The sequence below is a fragment of the Cornus florida genome, unplaced genomic scaffold, assembly GCF_030987335.1.
Source record: "Cornus florida cultivar Cherokee Brave unplaced genomic scaffold, ASM3098733v1 CherokeeBrave_3.0.0_Hap2_Chr08, whole genome shotgun sequence".
Lineage (NCBI taxonomy): Eukaryota > Viridiplantae > Streptophyta > Magnoliopsida > Cornales > Cornaceae > Cornus > Cornus florida.
Window position 1 is genome coordinate 36,776,021 of NW_026775578.1, and position 19,763 is coordinate 36,795,783.

Below are 19,763 nucleotides of genomic sequence, written 5' to 3' on the forward strand. Positions count from 1 at the left end.
ACTGTTGTTAATGCAACATTTACAAAATAAAAGAAAAAATAAAATTTTTTATAACATAAGCAGTGTAGTACAACTGTTGCATGAGCGTGGGACGACAAATTGGCATGGGAGCGGATCTGGAACACTTGGGCCTCATTTGGCATGCTGTTTTTGTTTTTGGACTGTTACAATGTCGATTTTGACAACAAAAGTATGTTTAATGCGGCTTTGTTTTATTTTACACTTTGTTAAAACACTACGTGAACAGCTCAAAATCAAAAAGTTATTTTTTCTTATTTTGACAACTGTTCATGACCTAAAACCATAATTGTAGCGTAAGATGGGCCAAAAACAAAACGCTTAAAACATCATACTTAAATGTGCTTTCAATTTTTTTAAAAAATATTCCTGCAGCAAAAACACTATTATGCCAAATGGGCCCACTGAATATATTTTTGTGAATGGTCAATTGTGCCCTCTCTTGGGGCACATGTTATACCGCTCTCTTTCTTGTCTAAGACATGTGCAAAATTTGACTCCTTTGGATTCTTTTTTTGGGACACAAATTCCTAAATTTGTATGAATTTCAGCAATTTGAGCTAGACGCTTAAAAGATGAACTATTAACCTTAACAACCCCCATTTTATTATTATTATTATTTTTTTTTTTTTTGATAAATAGGAACCTGAATGGTACATGACCCTCATCTACGATCAATTGAACAATAATGAAGAAAAAACTAATGAAGAAAATTTTATTTATGCGAGGGAGATTTTGAACAATAATGAAGAAAAAACTTTCAACTAAAATAATATTTAGCTTAATTATAATTGATAAATATTTCCGTTCATACATTTACAATTGTCCAAAAGAGACGAAGCTGTGTACATCTGATGGAGCCCCATTTCCCTTTTTCCTCTCAACTATAAATTAATGAAAACAACTTTTCTTAACATATTAGGTCTTGCACTCCGTGACTCCTTCCTTGAAGAGATAATTGTCAACGAGAAGATTAAAAAAAATTACTATTATTTAGTTATTGCAAAACTCTAATTGACCTTTTTATAAATTACTTGAAATTCTCTCCAGAAATCAAATGTGGTAAAAGGATAAAATTCACAAACAACAACTTATGCATCTTGGAATGTCGAATGAAATTCGTCTTAAAAAGAGGAAAGATTTGGACCCCAAGAATCAATCCTAACCAGAAAGTGTGGAACCTTGTCGGGGCAAAGAATTACAATTCGAATGCTTCATAAACAAAGTTCCATACGCTTACGTAAAGCCTTTTCAGGAACGATGAGCAATTTCTGGTTTCCATGAAAAGGCCACAGAGCAGCTTGTTGCCGTTTCAATGTATCCCGAGCACCATCTGCGTGCGTGCTGCTGGTGCAGCTCTATATGCAGAAACCTGACATTGTGACAAAACATGCACTAGTCAATTCATCACCATGTTGGACAATTGGTATTGTTTAGAAAATCTTTACTAATTAAAATTATCGTGCAGGATGTGCTTAACTCGGTAACTAGTGTTTCTAAACGGCAAGCGCAGCAAAAGCCTTGTAACTAGACCACATCTTCATACTAAACATAGTCCTCAATATCTAGAGACTGGATAATCCTGACCGTACACAAACAGATTAATTTTGCGTGTCACACAGTATAATGTAATTGTACGCTGAAAGTAATCCATTGACAATTGTGTAGGTTTAGTAAATTTTGGGCCATTGGCTCATTCATGCGGTGGCATGCATAGTATATGCTCTCTCCAAAATGATGCCTCGTTGCAATCAGAAACAGATAACCGAACATTCCAAAAATTACAAACAATATCTTCATGTGATTACTCTCATAAAAAACTATATATATACAGATAGTTATAAATGCAAACATGTATCAATTTATGAAAATCAAACCCAAACCACCCAAGATGTATTGTCAAGAATTTCAAAATAATGAACTAACCAGTCATCTTCTTCGCACAGTAGAGCTTTGCCCCCGTATTGCTGCAGCCGGCTGTGGTGCTTGGGTTGCTGGTTGGCCAGTAGCCTGTTCCTCTGGCATGTTCATGGCTTGCGTGATAGCATTCATGATAATTAGTCCAAGAGGGATTAAATACATCCACTGGGCCACAAACAAAAAAAAAGGCAGCTTTAGAAACTTGTACTTTTGTAAAAGTCGAGGAAAGGAAAAAATAAAAAAAGAACAAGTACTCACATATTTAGCCCAAAAGGACCTTTCTAGTGGCTTTACACCTTCACCCTCTCCATCCTCACCAACGAGGATTTCTTCAGCAAATGATGGAGTCCTATTTACAATAATCTCAATATAGTAACCAACAATGCAAAATAAATATCATAGTTATTTAAATGGTCAAGCGAGAAATATAGATATATCTGATTGACAACAGATGGGCCTTTCAGTCGATGAATATCTTATCTTTAACATTTCTTCTTGACTGGTACGAAACGATATAAAATCAACCGAAAGAAGTTAAGACTTGTCGGATTTGGGGAGCTTCAGGTGTATTAAATCATCAGACATGGCAATTATGGGGTGAAGGGGCATGGCGGCACCAAATTCATCACACCACTTAACCAGCTACACATACTTCTCAGGACAGGAAAATTAAGTTCGATAATTTTCAAATTACGCTACGTCTTGTCAAAGTTTATAGTTGATATAATTAAACCCTTCATGAACAAAGTTACAGGATGGAAAACAGAAAAAGGATAAGTTGGTACCTTGGTGCCACCTCGCTGTTCTTCAAGACTGTGTGTGAGTTAAAGAACCACTTTGCAGGCTGAAATAAAAGGACAACAAATTGCATCAGTGGTCAAGTAACGCAACTAATACATCTTGTTTGACACTACATCATCCTTTCTTTCTGTCCTCACCAACCAAACTCAAGTTTCTGTTTGTGGTCTGAGAGGAAGAGGGATCTAGCAGTAAATTCAGCAGCTAAGACTATAGGCCACTGTTTGGGAGGAGAGGGGGGAATGCAGACAAGTTCACCTCATAAAAGGACCCAACCATGCACACAGACTGTGTCAGGGCTGACCTCTGAGAAAATATCGTACACTAGCTGTGAGGAGTGATTTGTGAGAAATATCTCATAAACAGGATGGACTTGTGGAGACCGTGTGTGTTTGTGAAGATCTCATAAACTTGGTCCCACTGTGATCTTAGAGGGAATATTGCCCGGTGTTTGCGACTCCATTAAGGAAGTATCCTGCAAAAGCTACCCCATGGGAAGTAACCTAGTCATTGTGCGGTCACTCATTAGGAAATATCTCAAAAGTTATGCTTAAACCTTAGGAATAGCCGTTGTTTGTAGGGTGACTCCTGGAGAATAGACCCATGTCTGTGCCAGGGTGACCAGTTAGAAAAAACAGAACCTAAATGTGAGTCGGGTGAATGACATTCGGGAAGAACTCATGCACACAGGGTGGCTCAATCTCTAGGCATTGCCTAGGGCACCCAGTGGAAAAAGCCAATCAGATTTTTTATTGCTCCTGTTGTAGGTTTTATTTGTAATTTATTATATACCGATCCCCAACATGGACCATAAAATCTTGAATTTGAAGAATAACTTTTTCCAATTCTTTAATTGAATTGACTAATCATCAACTTCCGTTGCATCTCTTTTCTCAAACTTTCATGACTAGTTATGAACTTTCCTTTTTCTTCTAAATTTCTCATTCGTGTGATTGTTATCGGAACCCTAATCTCTCATTCCTCAAATTATACATCATGTGAAGTTTTGCATTTGAAATTTTCTCAAAATTATGAAAGCCCAACCAAAAAAATTAAAATTTACCTATGAATGAAAAATAATTGGCCAATAACAATGCTATGACTTCATCCCTGACAAAGAGAGTTTTTTAACTGAAAACTTTAAAAGCATGGAAAATACATTGTTTGTCACAAGTTCTTAATATTCAGGTTGTTTTGCTAGAAATCTCATCGGATCTTAGAAATTTAATGAAAATTTAGTCGGGACCCTAAAAGTGTCTTAACTTGAACTAAAGCCAACCTTGCATGCAGACTGTGTCAGGACTGACCTCTGAGAAGATCTCATACACTAGTTGTCAGGAATAATTTGTGAGAAATAGAATAGACTTGTGGAGATTATGTGTGTGTTTGTGAAGATCTCATGAACTTGGTGCCACTGTGATCTTAGAGGGAATATAGCCAGGTGTTTGCAACTCCATTAAGGAAGTATCCAGCAAAGCTAACCCATGGGAAGTGACCTAGTCATTGTGTGATCGCCCATTAGGAAATACCACGTAAGTTATGATTAAACCTTAGGACTAGCCGTTGTTAGTAGGGTGACTCCTGGAGAATAGACCCATGTCTGTGCCAGGGTGACCAGTGGGGAAGAGCATGTGTTACCCAGCCTTGCTGATTTATGCCCTTAAGTAACCATGTAAAATAAAGCCTGAAACCATCTTTTTTACATATAGCTCTATCTGGGGACAGATATAAATCTTAATCCTAATATATTTTCTCATATCATTGCCATTGACATCAACTATAATGATTGTAGTCTCTCCTTGCCTTGGATGTCTAATATTAATCACATTGAACCCAACCCCCACCCCAACCACCCCCCCCCCCCCAAAAAAAAAAAAAAAACACCAACACCAACACCAAAAAAAAAAAAAGGCATTTTCAGATAATTCCTCCTCCTGAAGAATGTTCTTAGGGCTTTGTTACACGGCAAACAGGAAATATATTAAAACAACCCATGTTATAAAAATCTTAACAATCAAGAGAAGAATAGCCATTAGCTTAGCCTCTTCTCTTTTGCAATGTTATAATTTCAGTAATATTAACAAGAGATAAGAGGAAGAAGACAGCGTTCTCAATTAACAAAAAAACATCGTAAAAATTATAAACAAATAGAGGGTAACAATAAGAGACCGGCTAAGACTTACAAGTTTCAATTGCCGAGGATATGGGCATGCTCCAGGAGAGCCATAATTAATGGCCAAGATGTTAACACCTTCCTGAAATAAGAATATATTAGAAAAGTAAATACACGAGAGAAGGAGTTTTTCGCATCGTAAAAAATATAGAATATATATATATATCCTAAAAGTACATAATGACAAGAATAATTTAGATAGCAGATCCACCTAGCCCAGTGCACGAGGCTCTCACCACTGTGGAGTCTGGGAGGAATAGCAGAACATATTATAGAACTCAAATGGTTAATTTCATCACCTCCTAAAAATAATTATTTGCCTGATACTTCCATTTTCTGTCAACCAGAGATTCCCAAATTCATTTTCATAGATAGCAGATCCACGGAATATTCTCATAAAAACAGTAAATTGTATAAAGCCAGTGGCTAAGGCAACTTTGGGAGAAACCAAAGGTAAGAAATTTATAAAGAAAACAACATGGTGATGGACTGTAGAAATACAACAGGCTATGTAAAACAAAAGAATGAGTTTTAACTTTTTAGGAATGATAGTTTTTATTATTTTTTATTTTTTAAAATACAACAGGCTGTGTAAAACAACAGAATGAGTTTTACTTTTAAAGAATGATAGTTTTTATTTTAATTTTTTATATATAAAAAAATAAAAATTAAAAATTAAAAAAAAAAAAGAAGAAGAAGAAAAGAAAAGAAAGATCTAAGAGAATACAAAAAACTTAATCTCAAAGTTAAAAAGATGGTAACTAAAGCTAAACAAAATGGATAAATGAGTTACATGAGAATTAGGTACAAAAGAACCAACAGGCCAGTGGCCTAGCGGGTACCAAACTCCTACTTCCCAACGGGAGGTCAGAGGTTCGAGCCTCAGTGGAGGCATGAGTGTGTGAGTACCAATTAGGAAAAAAAAAAAAAAAAGAATTAGGTACAAAAGAGGGTGAATAGGATATTTAGAAGTTAGCAAAAAGTAGAAAAATGATAACCAAGAGATATGGACAAAGTTAGGTGTATTAAAGATATAGATACAACAATAGTAGTAAAGAGAATGGCATATTATAAAGATGAAAAAAAATAGTTTCAACAATTACTAAATAAGGAATATACAAGTGAAAACCTTATAAGCAAGGAATATTACCTAAGAATGATAAATGAAATTACTACAAAGAAAGTAGAGGAAGGACTTAAGAAGATGGGTAAAAATAAAACAGTAAGACCTGATAACATATACTTATAAAGGTATGGAATTAAAGAGTGGTACAATGAAATTATGAAAAAGAATAATCGAACAAAGATTTAAGAAAAGAAACTTCAATATCCGATAATCATTTTGAATTTATGTGATGTGTATCCACTATAGAGACCATCTATTTAATAAGACAATTAACAGAAGAGTGTAGAAGTAAACAAAATATCAAAATATCTACGCTGCTTTCATAGACTTAGAGAAGACATATGATAGAGCGCCAAGAGATGTAATTTAGTGGGCTCTACGAAGAAAACAATTCCTTATAAAACTTACAAATCTTATTCAGAATAAGAATATATATAAGTGAGAGACAAGGACTAAAGTCCGTACTAGTATACTACATGCAGAGAGACTACTTATTTTTCTATAATAGTAGGATTACACCAAAGTTTAGTGTTAAGTCCATATATATCTACAATAATTTTAGATGAAATAACGAAAGATTTCCAAGACGACATTTCATGGTGCATGTTTTTTGCTGACATAACCTTATTGGATAAAACATGGAGAAATGCCTTGAAGAAAAAGGCCTAAAAGTTAGTATGACTAAAATAGAATACATGGTCGTGTAATTTTAATAAAATATTAGAGGAAGACAGTATATCCGTCACAACTCAAGACCAGATGATTATTCAAAATAGACGTTTTTTTATCATTCGGGTCCATATACAACAATACGAAGAGATAGATGATGGTGTAGTGAGTAGGGATTGGAACAAGGTGGACAAAATAGAGATAAGCTACTGGTATTCTATGTGACAAACAAACACCAAACAAGTTAAAAGAAAATTTCTATCGATGGTTATTGAGCTAGCTATATTATAGGGTGCAAAATTTTGGGCATTAAATAAGAAACAAGAACAATGCATTCATGTAACTCAAATGAGTGTGTTAAGATAGATAGCAGGAGTAATTAGGAAAAATAGGATTAATAATCAATATGTGAGGGAAAAATATTAATAGCACCCATTAGTGATAAACTAAGAGATAGTAAACTTAGGTGGCATGGTCATATATAACAAGGACCCATGGATGCACCTGTAAGAAAAGGTAAATTATTTGCATACTAATAAATATAAGTATGTGACATCAGCACGCAATCATCATTGATCCAAATCCATTTGGACAGTCACCTTATTCATTTGAAAGTAAATTATTTGTATACTAGTCAATAGAAGTATGTGACATCAGCACGCAATCAACATTGATCCAAATCCATTTGGACAGTCGCCTTATTCATTTGAAAGGGCCGGATACAGACCAGACTTTTAAACATTGCTTTTAAGTAAAATGGCTCCTTTAAAACTTTAGGCCTCAAACAAGTCTCACAAAATAATTAATGCAATATCATGTCAAAATGCCTAATATGCAAAGAAGAGTCCTGCAGGTCATAGTATGCATGCCTGTGAGGAAAGTAAAGACAGCCCTAACAGCCTAACCCCCAACTTAAGTGAATGGTGGTTTAACCAATTTAAGTAAAGTAGCAGATTGTAAAACAAATATACCCACTAGAGTGTAAGACAGACAGTATTTCCTATGCATAAAATTGCTTATTTGCAGAGTCAAATATTACCATATGTATAACAAAATGCTCGTCCAAACCATCCCGTGGAAGACATCTCTGGAGGTAAACAAAAAAGGCCGTCAGAATATCAGAAAAACTCAATTTCATACCTAACATACAAAGGTAGGAAAGAAAAAACATTTTTTTTTTATAAGTACAATTGCATAAAAGCACTCAAAAGGGGAGCGAAGCCCAAGAGAAGGAAAGAAAAAAACTTTTTACTGCAGGCTGCAGCTAGGATCCACATAATTATAAGTAAATGGAATATAAATTGATTTTCAACCAATTAATTTGGTAATATACAGATATACAAAAATGACACAACATGCAAGTATATAAATTGGTGGTAAAGGAGTTTCTTGTACACTCCTGAGACAAAATAAATAAATTTCACTAAATTTTTTAATGGAAATCCAATAAGAATGGGGACTCATACTCATAGAAATACCAAATATAGAGAGATAGAGAGAGAGAAAAGGACAGAAGGAATAAGTCACAAAAACTACTATTTAGCCACCACTTCCTCACAAAATTGTCTGAAATTTATCTGGAACTACCGAAAAGTTATTTTTCTGCTTATCATTAAGCAATCTCTTTAATAAATATAGATATGCAAATTTTCAGATTATCTTTGAATAAGTAGCCTTTTTAGAAATGCCAGACAACTTCATGGCACAGAAACAAAACTTTGGCAATAGGTCTTGAATCTAACGTATAGAACCAAATTCTGCTCATACCCTTTGTGATGGAGATATGTCACCTCAGCACTTTACGGTCATGGGTTCAAGGTTCCATATCACCAGAAAAATTACTATTTAGGCAATTAAAAATAAGCCTTTAAGGATACATTGGCACAATTCTTACATACAGAGAAAGTAAGAAGCAGGAAAGATAATACTGTGATGTCATTTCAATTCATGTGTAATAAAGTTTTAAAGATAGATTTATCATAAATCAACCTGTCTTTTAAAAAGAAAATATGCGGAAAGCCTTATAAAATTATAAAGGTTATACATTGTTATTCAACTTGTCTTGGAGCAAATTATACAGGAAATCTTGCATTCAATGTGCCTTCATAGGAAGCTATATTTTAATGCTCATGGGTTCAAAAACCTGTCTCTGGCAGTCAACTGACTTGTACAATTTCTTTGATTATTTCATGAGTTAAAACCATAACTCTATGTGTGTGTCTGAATAACAAGCAAAAGTGAGTCTGTGCACATTTTTTTTTTCAAGCTTATATTTTTTGTCAAAAATTAATACAATCCAGTATATAACAAGGTTAATTGGAAACTTACTGCTTTCACTGATGAAATTATGTACTCCCTCTCAGGAGAGCTCACCACGTTGGATGCTACTCTTATCCTATAGAAGTCATCATCTTCCAATAGATTCTGCATGATTGTTGCATTAATATTGCAGAATGTTTAGCTTAGTTCTTAAAATAAAATCAAAATAAAAAGAAGACGGAAAGGTGGACTGTTGATGCTGAATTACCTTGAACTTTTCCTTCTCTGTTTCTGTAAGACCATTCCTTGAAAACCTAAGTTTCGTGAGAGTCTGTTACAGTTAAATTGTCGTGTCAACCCAGCAGAAAAGGCAACAATCAATCAAAGATTGATGAATTCAAAAATAACCAAAGGCAAAATCCAGAACAATAATCAAAAAGTAAATAAATAAAATAAAATAAAAAATAAAAAACAATTACAATAAGATTCAAGAAGTCTTCTTATAAACTAAAACATTTCAAATTCCAAATAATCAAAATATCACAACAATTTCAATCATTTTTATCACACTAACAGAAAAATACTAAAACAATTATGAGACCATAAAATACGTATTTTCATTACTATATGAAATTACAAGTTATCTAAAGTATTAAACAGGTTCCAAAACTTACATATATATGTTACAATTACATGTATATGGGTTTTTTTCCCACTTTTTAGACGGCACAAAATTCATGATTCAATTTCTCTTCATCTCCTTTGTTCTCTCTCATTAACCAAACTAACATCAACACCAAAATCATATATATTACACCAAAATAAATTGAAAAACAAATAAAAAGAAAAGGTTAAAACAAGAGTATTTTAAAAAATTCAACTTTTATTTAATGAAAAGAAATTTCAACCAAACAGGAGAGAGAACACAGAGGGCAAACCTGGCCACCATGAGACCATGTCTTGAGGCGAGCGGAGAATGTGCCGGCGGAGGAGAAATCGGAGTCTCCGAAGGCGTGCTCGAGCGAGAACTGGATCTTCGAGTCCGAGTCCGTATCCGACGACCTCTTCCGGGTCGATTGGGTCCGAATTGTGGGCTGTGGAGGGTTAGGAGAAGATCGGGTGATTGTGAGATCGAGATCAGGGGAACGACCCCCTTCGAGGCCAAACTCTTCGTCGTCTACGAGAAGCTCGTCGGATTGGAAAGCCAACAACGGCGGCGAAACCAGGAGAAGGAAGCATAAGCACGAGAAGACGAAGAAGTTAGAGAGAGAAAGTACTTTGTTTTGGGGTCTCATGGTCGCTGAGAGAGAGAGAGAGAGTTCGGAGTTGGAAACGGGCTTTAGCTGGTTGTGTCGTGTTCGCATATCAAACTAGTTTTGGAGTTCCGAACAAAGCACTTGATGGGCCCACCACTTCTGTTTTTACTTCCCAAAAAAATTTTAAAAATTACACATTTATGATTTTTTTTTTTTTCATAAACCGCTTCAAGCATAATTTAGCACACAACAAAATTATATTTTGTTTGTCATTTTTACCCTCCAAGGAAAAATTTTTATTGTGCCCGTGTAAGCTTACGAACCGTTCGTGTAATATATGCCTAGGGCTGCAAATGAGCCGAGCTGTTCATGAACAGCTCGGGCTCGGCTCGTTAAGGGCTCGGCTCGGGCTCGTTCATTAAGCAAACGAGCCGAGTTCGAGCCCAATATTTAGGCTCGTTTAGTAAACGAGCCGAGTTTGAGCAACGCTGGGCTCGGCTCGCTTAGGCTCGTAAACATGAGCTAGTTTAGGCTCGTTAATGTTCGTGAATAAAGCTCGTATAAGGCTCGTTATATTTATATACGTAATATGTATTATATATATATATGATTTTATTATAATTTATAACATAAGTACCCAAAAGAAAATAGATTAAATTATAAACTATTGCACACCTGTCAATTGATTAAAACTTACCTTATCTCTTTGAAATCTCAAATCTTATCTGTTACTGTTGAGAAATCTCACGAATCTCTTGACCAGGTTAATTTTATCTCCATCTGGCATCTTCCCTTATTCATTCTCCAACGAAGACGATTTATTGAATTATTGTGACTTGTGAGGCTTGATCTTCAGTTCCCCAGTTCCGTCTTCTAGACTTTGGAGTGAGCGAATTGTGAGGCCTCTTCTTCGAAAGTTCTTTGGGGCTAACCAGTTACCTTGCCTGAAGGTTGACAATCTCGTCTTGATCTAGACTGCCGCAAGATAAGTTACAGGGAATTTTGGAACAGATCAAAGAAGCTAATCTCTTGGTGTTTCAGACATCAGAGGAAATTGAGGCTGAATCTTTGCCTTTGGTAAGAAATCCTAATTTATTTGTTTTATTATTCTTTATTTGGAAATTCAACCATTCTGTTTTGTCTCGTGAATTAGTTCTTTACAGATTAGTGGGGAAATATCTATTTCAATTTTTCACCCTCCAACTGCGAACTGTGAGAGAGAATTTTTTCCTAATTTATTGATTCAATTTTTTACTTCCCGAATTCGCAATGATTTCTTGTTATTATATTATATATGGATAATTACACATAACATTTTACATTTATTATATTATATCTGAACAATTAGATCCGACATTTTTTTTTAGATATTATGATGTGCTAAATTATGTAAAAAAAAATTGAACTCAAACTGGACATTAATTTGATACAGTGGTAGGTGTTTAGTAATTGATGAATTTGATTCCATGTGTTTGCAATGTCATGTCATCGCACAAGGTATACGTGGGCTGTGTTTTAGTGATGTTTCTTGTTGCCATGTCAATTGAGCTGGAGACATTCAACAGGTCCCAGCACAAACACTTGTAGGTCTTCACTCTTCACACTTGCAAAGACTAAATTATAACTAAAGTTTGCAGTCACAGTACGGACCTTTAATTATATTATATGTTTGGATGTTCTCTCTCCTGTTAAATATCTTCTTCCAACCCTTTTACAGATTTTGCCAATATATCTTATTTAGCAACTCTTTGGATTTAAGTTTTACTCTATCATTTTCTTTTTTTTGATACTGTAGTAGTTTTTTTTTTTAATTTTTTATATATAGCTATGTCAAATGAAAATCCAGATTTCTCTTTGAATTCTTCAACATCAGATTCAGAGAGTTTAGAAATGGATAGTAATGGATAGTAAAAATGAAAATGCCAAAAGGCCAATTGATGAGGTTAATGAAGTGATTGATGTTGAGGTCAGTAAAGAAAGCCCATTTCAAACAAAGAAAAGAAAAAAAAACATCTCATGTCTGGAATGACTTTGAGATAGTTACAGAGCCGGATGGCAGTAAAAAAGCAAAATGCAAATTTTGCAAGACAAAGCTTGCTACTAAGGTAGGGGGTCTTACAACTCATCTTATTAGGCACTTGAACTCGTGTCCACGTCGTCTCCTAGTTGATAAAAAACAAAATGTTCTAAGTGTAGGAAAAGGAGGGCTGGGAAGTGAACCAAATATTGCAAATTTCAAGTATGATCATGCAAAGGTCAGAGAAGTTGCTGCTCACATGATACTCGTACATGAATATTCATTTAACATGATGGAGCATGAATTTTTCAATCGGTTCATGAATACGGCCACCCCGCATTATCAAAAGATATCGCGTACTACGGCGAAGAATGATTGTGTGGCAGTTTATGAGATGGAGAAGAAAAGGTTGAAAACAACATTTAAAAGTGTTAACAAAGTTAGTATCACATCAGATTTCTAGAAGTCTGGTCAGCAGATCGGTTATATGTGCCTTACAGGACATTTTATCGATTCTGAATGGAAATTACAGAAGAGGATCTTGAATTTCTGTGATGTGCCACCTCCTCATACTGGCGTTGTCATAGCTGATACTATTTTTCAATGTCTAATTGATGGGGGCATTGAAAATAAAGTATCAACTGTTACTTTTGACAATGCAAGTAATAATGATGCAGCTATCAGGATTTTGAGAGATAACTTCACCATTAAAAGTAAACTGTTTTTTAGTGGGAAGATCTTTCATGTACGATGTTGTGCACATATTTTAAACCTCATGGTGCAAGATGGGCTTAGTAAAATCCAGAATGTGATTGAAAATGTTCGTGAGAGTGTTAAGTACTTAAAGGCATCAGAGGCACGGCTTCTCAAATTCAGTGAGATTGTGAAACAGTTGCAATTACCTTCAAGGAAGTTAATTTTAGATATTCCCACACGTTGGAACGCAACATATGCTATGTTGGAAGCGGCAATAAAATTCAAGGAGGTGTTTCCAATATATCAAGATAGAGATCCCAATTATAGATTGTTGCTTAGTTTAGAGGATTGGAGTAGAGTAGAGGAGGTGTGTCAATTTTTAAAAGTTTTTCAGGAAGTGACAAACACTATATCTGGAAGTGTGTACCCAACTTTAAACATGTTTTTGCCTGAAGTGTGGAAGATAAAAGAAGCCTTAAGTGAAAATTCATTGGATGAAAATATTTATATGCGATCAATGGCCAACAAAATGAAAGAAAAGTTTGACAAGTATTGGGGTGAATGCAATCTTTTGATGGCTATAGGTGCAATTTTGGATCCAAGGTACAAAATGGTGCTTATTAAGTTTTGTTTTCCCAAAATATATTCCGAGCTAGAAGCATCAAAAAACATTGACATAGTGCGTAAGGCATTATATGATTTATTTAAAGAGTATGTAGAAACTTATACTTCCACCAACTTGGAGCAAGAAGTGAATTTAACAATTTCAGCTATTGATTGTGAGTCTAGTCACACTTCTAAGTTCAAAAGTAAAGGAAGGCTTGAATTTGATCTTTTTGTTAGAAAAAATGAATGTGTTCAGCCTTCAAAATCTGAATTAGACATATATTTAGAAGAAGGTGTTTTTATTTGTCATGGTGAGATGAATCACTCTTTTGATACAATAGAATGGTGGAAAGTCAATAATCTCAAATTTCGCATTCTATCCAAAATGGCAGTTGATATTTTGTCAATTCCTATCACTACTGTTGCTTCTGAGGCTGCTTTTAGCACTGGAGGCAAAACTATAGATCCATATCGTGCATCATTATCTACAAAAACGGTGGAAGCTTTTATTTGTGCTGGCGACTGGGTACGTTCTATTCATGGAGTAAAAAAAGTATTAAATGTAAGTATTTTTGAACTTTCTAATATAACTTCCATTCTCTTATATTTGAAATTAAATTGAAATGATTTTTATTTTTATTTTTTATTTTTCAATTTTTGTAGAGAACAACGGAAGATATGAAGGAGATAAAACTACCTTAATCATCCCACGAATGGTAAGTAATTTTTTTCCCATTTGTATAGATTACTAACATACTTAACTAAATTATAATTCTTGATCTTATTTTATTTCATTTATGTGTAGGTTGGAACTTTTTGGTGATTTTGATTTTGGAAAACAAAAAACCTGCATAATATTGTTATATGATCCATTTTGGGCAGTCCCTTGACTAGAAACTATTTCTTTTGGTAAGTAATTTTTTTTTTTTTTTTTTTTTCCATTAGTATAGATTACTAACATACTTAACTAAATTCTAATTATTAATCTTATTTTATTTCATTTATGGGTAAGTTGGAGCTTTTTGGTGATTTTAATTTTGGAAAAGAGAAAACCTGCATAATATTGTTACATGATCCATTTTGGGCAGTCCCTTGACTAGAAACTATTTCTTTTGGCAAGTAGGTTTTTTTCTCATTTGTATAGATTCCTGACATACTTAACTAAATTCTAATTCTTAATCTTATTTTATTTCATTTACGGATAAGTTGGAGTTTTTTGGTGATTTTGATTTTGGAAAAGAGAAAACCTGCATAATATAGTTACATGATCCAATTTGGGCAGTCTGGAAACTATTTCTTTTGGTAAGTAAATTTTTTTTTTTTTCATTTGTGTAGACTACTAACATACTTAACTAAATTCGAATTCTTATCTTATTTTATTTTATTTCATTTATGTGTAGGTTGGAGCTTTTTGGTGCTTTGATTTTGGAAAAGAGAAAACCTGTTATTGTATGATCCATTTTGGGCAGTCCCTTCGCTGGAAACTATTTCTTTTGGTAATTAATTTTTTTTTCTATTTGTGTAGATTACTAACATACTTAATTATATTCTAATTCTTAATCTTATTTTATTTCATTTATGGATAAGTTGGAGCTTTTTGGTGATTTTGATTTTGGAAAAGAGAAAACCTGCATAATATAGTTACATGATCCATTTTGGGCAGTCTGGAAGCTATTTCTTTTGGTAAGTAATTTTTTTTTTTCATTTGTGTAGAATACTAACATACTTAACTAAATTCTAATTCTTATCTTATTTTATTTTATTTCATTTATGTGTAGTTTGGAGCTTTTTGGTGCTTTGATTTTGGAAAAGAGAAAACCTGTTGTTGTATGATCCATTTTGGGCAGTCCCTTCGCTGGAAACTATTTCTTTTGGTAAGTAATTTTTTTTTTCTATTTGTATAGATTACTAACATACTTAATTATATTCTAATTCTTAATCTTATTTTATTTCATTTATGGATAAGTTGGAGCTTTTTGGTGATTTTGATTTTGGAAAAGAAAAAACCTGCATAATATAGTTACATGATCCATTTTGGGCAGTCTGGAAACTATTTCTTTTGGTAAGTAATTTTTTTTTTTTCATTTGTGTAGACTACTAACATACTTAACTAAATTCTAATTCTTATCTTATTTTATTTTATTTCATTTATGTGTAGTTTGGAGCTTTTTGGTGCTTTGATTTTGGAAAAGAGAAAACCTGTTGTTATATGATCCACTTTGGGCAGTCCCTTCGCTGGAAACTATTTCTTTTGGTAATTAATTTTTTTTCTATTTGTGTAGATTACTAACATACTTAATTATATTCTAATTCTTAATCTTATTTTATTTCATTTATGTATAGGTTGGAGCTTTTTGGTGATTTGGTGATTTTGATTTTGGAAAAGAGAAAACCTACATAATATTGTTATAAGAAGTAAGTTTCTATTACTTTTCTAGTGCTGCTGAGTTGTATGTTTCATTTATTGTTATTCTGAATTCATAGGCTTTCTAAATTCTTTATATGTCTCTTCCACATATTCCTAAAGTTTATCTTCTAAAGAACCCATTCCTCCAGGTTGCCTTTTCCTTGAGAATTGAAATTAGCTGAGCTTTTTCTGTGTTGCTTGACATTGCATCTGAAAGAAATTTGAAGAAGTTTCTATCTGTATGTTGCTGGTATTTACTTTTTTATTTTTAATATCTTTTTTCCCCTTTACTAGTCATCGTGCATTGGTAGGCTACATAATTGTTGCAGTGGTTATTCTTCTTCAGTTAATCTGCAATGATTCTTCCGCAAAAAAATATACCTAAAAAAGTAATTCATGATAGTAATAAATCTTTGAAAAAAAAGATTATGAATGTTGTAATATTCTTCTTGAGTTGTGAAATATTAACTTCTTCCACAGATAAATTTAGAAATTGTTTATATTATGGCTATCTGTTAAACGTACATTTTATGTCTTTGTTTCCTTTTATGGCAGGTAACTAAGGAGTGTTTGCAAAAGGGCATTGCTATTTGCAAGGATGGTGCTTTGTTTAGGAAAATCAGAAAGAAAATCAAGTATATATATATTCTTGATGGTGTCTTGGATATGAGAAGGAGCTGAACTTTTGTAGATGAAGAAATATTAACAAATTTCTTCCAATGAAGATCTTGTTAGTGTGCAGTACTGGTCAAAATACTATAACTTAATGGGGATTTTATATGGTTTTGCATATGTGGAAAACCATGGAGTCATTTTTGTTTTATATATTCTTTTTCTTTTTCTGGCATTGCAGTTCTGTAAACATTTATTTATTTATTTATTTATTTTTGCCTTTTTGAAATGTTTCAATTGTGCTTATTCTTAGAACAGTTAGTACTATTTTTATAGCTTTGAGATGAAAGTTCAATGTTTGACTTCCTATATGGTTGCTATCAAGGATGCAGATTTTTCTAATGTGTATGCTGTGTTTTGTTGTTTGCCACATGGAACCACACAGGTCCTTTAATAATTCTGTGACATGATTTCATTCATGCAATTAGAAAATTTATTTTATTTTATTTTTGATAAGTGCAATCAGCAAAATTGCGACCCACTGAATTCTCTTTCTGAAAGTTGAAAAGCATTTATTTCGCTGACTTCTGCAAGCTGCAAACTATACATACAAACATGAGTGTTCACCATTCAATGTTGCAAACTAATTTATGTAACTAGCATTACATACTATTGATCATTTGCTTGAATGTAATCCTTGAATTTGTGTCTAGTGACCTGTGACCACCATGGGCTTAGTCAAGTGGCATGTCGTTCTCCTTCCAAATGAAAGACCAAGGAGAATGTAACTTTAATGTAATCCTTGAATCTGTGTCTAGTGATTACCAGTCAATGTTGCAAACTAAAGCTGTACTATATTTCCTTGTATTGCCTTTGTATTGGATTTCCTGTAGGAGGTTTCTTTGTATTGCCTTGTATGGCTAACTTGGCATTATCAAGGAGAATGTTCTTTAGGGGGTGCTGGATTGACTTATGAGTTATGATGTACATATTTTTCATTTTGTGGGTTCTGTCAATCGGGGGAATTGGTGCAACTGCTTTGCAAATTTTTTTTTCTTACATTGAATACATAAATATTTATTATAAATGTTGTATTATTTTTTGATGATCATAATTTTCAATGAAACAGCTTTCGTATTGCTTCATACGGTGCATACAGAGTATTGAGGACCAAGTTGATCACTTTGCAGAAAAGGCAAATATTGAAATCAAGTAATAGTATGCAGTTTTTGATGCCAAAGTTGTGATAAGATTCCAAGAGGGCAATTAAAAGACAAGAAGAAGGCTTAAGAGAAGTTGATGTTTCCTTTCTGATAGACAATTGGGTGGCTATGAGTTTTTATGTATGCCTAGAATATTAGTTTTCAGTTTTCTTTATGATGTTTCTAGTGGTTGGGTTCTCAATTTGGATGAAATTTTACTTTACTAGCTTGTTTCTAGTTTGTACTCTGTAGGTTTCTTGAGACCTCTATGGCAAACACAATGAATATTGTAATGACACAAATATAGCAATTTGTTGTTATTGTTGTGTTTTTTCTGCATGATAGTGTGTATGTGGCCTGTAGAATACTAATTAATTTTGAATTTTAATTAATTTTTTTTGTTAAACGAGCCGAGCCCGAGCCGAGCCTGAGCTTTTAAAATTAAGACGAGCCCGAGCCCGAGCTCAAATTTTTGAGCTCGTCACGAGCCAAGCCGAGCCCGAGCCCGAGCTGATCCCATAAACAAATGAGCCGAGCCCGAACAGCCTAAAGCTCGACTCGGCTCGGCTCATTTGCAGCCCTATATATGCCCACTTGTGATGAATACATGAATAGTTATATGTACTCGTTTCACTAGGGGTGAGCAAATAATCCGTCAATCCGGTCCGAACCAATCCGATCCGTGTGGTTTGGTTCGGTTTTTAGATCTCATGGTTCGGTGATCGTTTGAAAAATTTACAATCCGGTATTCGCGATTCGGTTAACGGATTGGACTCTGAAAAAATTGATCCGAACCATTAACCGAATCGATCCGAACCGTTAGTAATATATATATATATATATATATATATATATATAATATTAAATATACTTATTACTTACTTATCTCCCAAATAACCCTAGCTCCCATCTCATTCCATTACAGCCGCACCTCCCTTAGCCTCTTCTCTCTTCCTGGCGTTACATACTTCAAGTCCATGACCTCTCTCACTGGCATTTACCTCGGAGCTCGCTTTCCCACTCCTGTAAAAACTCCATCAAATTCGTCGATCCCCTCTCTTTCTACTTTCTCTCTCTAGATCTAGGACATGGGTTTCACAGCTATTCCAACTCTCTTCACTATCAGTGCTGCCCTCTTAATATCAGCCAATGGATTAGCTCATGCCTTTGTCCACATCTACGACCAAGATTCTTTTACAGAAGTCGGCAATGCTTTCTTTCTCTCCGGCGGCATTGAAGGCATCGTTGTTTCTCTCACCGCTGTTCCTCTCACCGACAATTCGATCCCATCATCAAATCATGATGGCCGTTCATATATCAAGTAATATTTATACATTTATTTATATCTGTAGATACATATATATATGTTACAGATATAAATATGTGTGTATGTTACATATGTTGAATTTTATTTGCTATTGGTGAATTTGGTGTAGATCTGCAACTATATTGCCTGTATGCTTGAATTTCCTCAACTTTCTGTTTGGTTGCTGCGAAAATTGAAGAGAAGGAAAGATGAACAATACCAATTACATTTTACCTAAAAAAAACAATACCAATTACATTCTTATGTATTGCATTATTTAAATTCAGAAATCTATATTTCAGAATGCTGACTTAAAAGAAGCCAAATGTAGTTGTATCAGGCTGTTAATGGGCCATAATCCGTGAAAAATGATCCGATCCGATCCGATCCGTTACTTCACGGATCGGTTTGGTTCGGATTGAAGGCCCCCACAGATCGGTTCGGTTTCATTTTTCACCAATCCGTGGGGACCGGTTCGGCTTAATCTTTATCCCTAAATCGAACCGATCCGAACCGCGATCAGGCCTACATTTCACCATAAATGGGGGCGCAATAAAAAATTTATCCTTTCGAAGGACAAAACAACTATCAGTTTTTTATTCATCCATTGACTCCAAAATTTCATGCCAAATCGAGGTTGTATGTCTTTTGGCCAATAATATTGTTTGTACTGTCTTCTGTTTTATGATAATATAAAA

General features: G+C 34.1%; 1 protein-coding gene across 2 annotated transcripts; it reads right to left on the reverse strand.

The window, feature by feature from the left end:
* Positions 1-1,007: 1,007 nt before the first annotated feature.
* LOC132271311 (uncharacterized) lies at positions 1,008-10,318 on the reverse strand. 2 transcript variants are annotated; one of them, XM_059772653.1, is made up of 9 exons: positions 9,902-10,317; positions 9,232-9,294; positions 9,033-9,128; positions 7,744-7,791; positions 4,920-4,991; positions 2,724-2,782; positions 2,197-2,287; positions 1,945-2,103; positions 1,008-1,390 (listed from the first exon to the last, which is right to left on the reverse strand). In XM_059772653.1, the coding sequence occupies exons 1-8, from the start codon at positions 10,256-10,258 to the stop codon at positions 1,948-1,950; spliced, it is 942 nt and encodes a 313-aa protein (XP_059628636.1). In that variant the 5' UTR covers positions 10,259-10,317; the 3' UTR covers positions 1,008-1,390; positions 1,945-1,947. The 2 variants fall into 2 exon arrangements, with proteins under 2 accessions (XP_059628636.1, XP_059628637.1); XM_059772654.1 differs by lacking the exon at positions 1,008-1,390 and adding an exon at positions 1,432-1,600 and having other exon boundaries at positions 9,902-10,318.
* Between the last annotated feature and the right edge of the window lie 9,445 nt (positions 10,319-19,763).

What these genes read in the sequence shown, in the direction of transcription:
- LOC132271311 (XM_059772653.1), bottom strand. Translation starts at nt 10,258, where the DNA reads ATGAGACCCCAAAACAAAGTACTTTCTCTCTCTAACTTCTTCGTCTTC. An exon ending in AACAGCGAGGTGGCACCAAG is followed by an intron (nt 2,288 to 2,723) that starts GTACCAACTTAT and finishes TATTGTAAATAG; the next exon opens with GACTCCATCATTTGCTGAAG. An exon ending in GGTCCTTTTGGGCTAAATAT is followed by an intron (nt 2,104 to 2,196) that starts GTGAGTACTTGT and finishes TTTGTGGCCCAG; the next exon opens with TGGATGTATTTAATCCCTCT.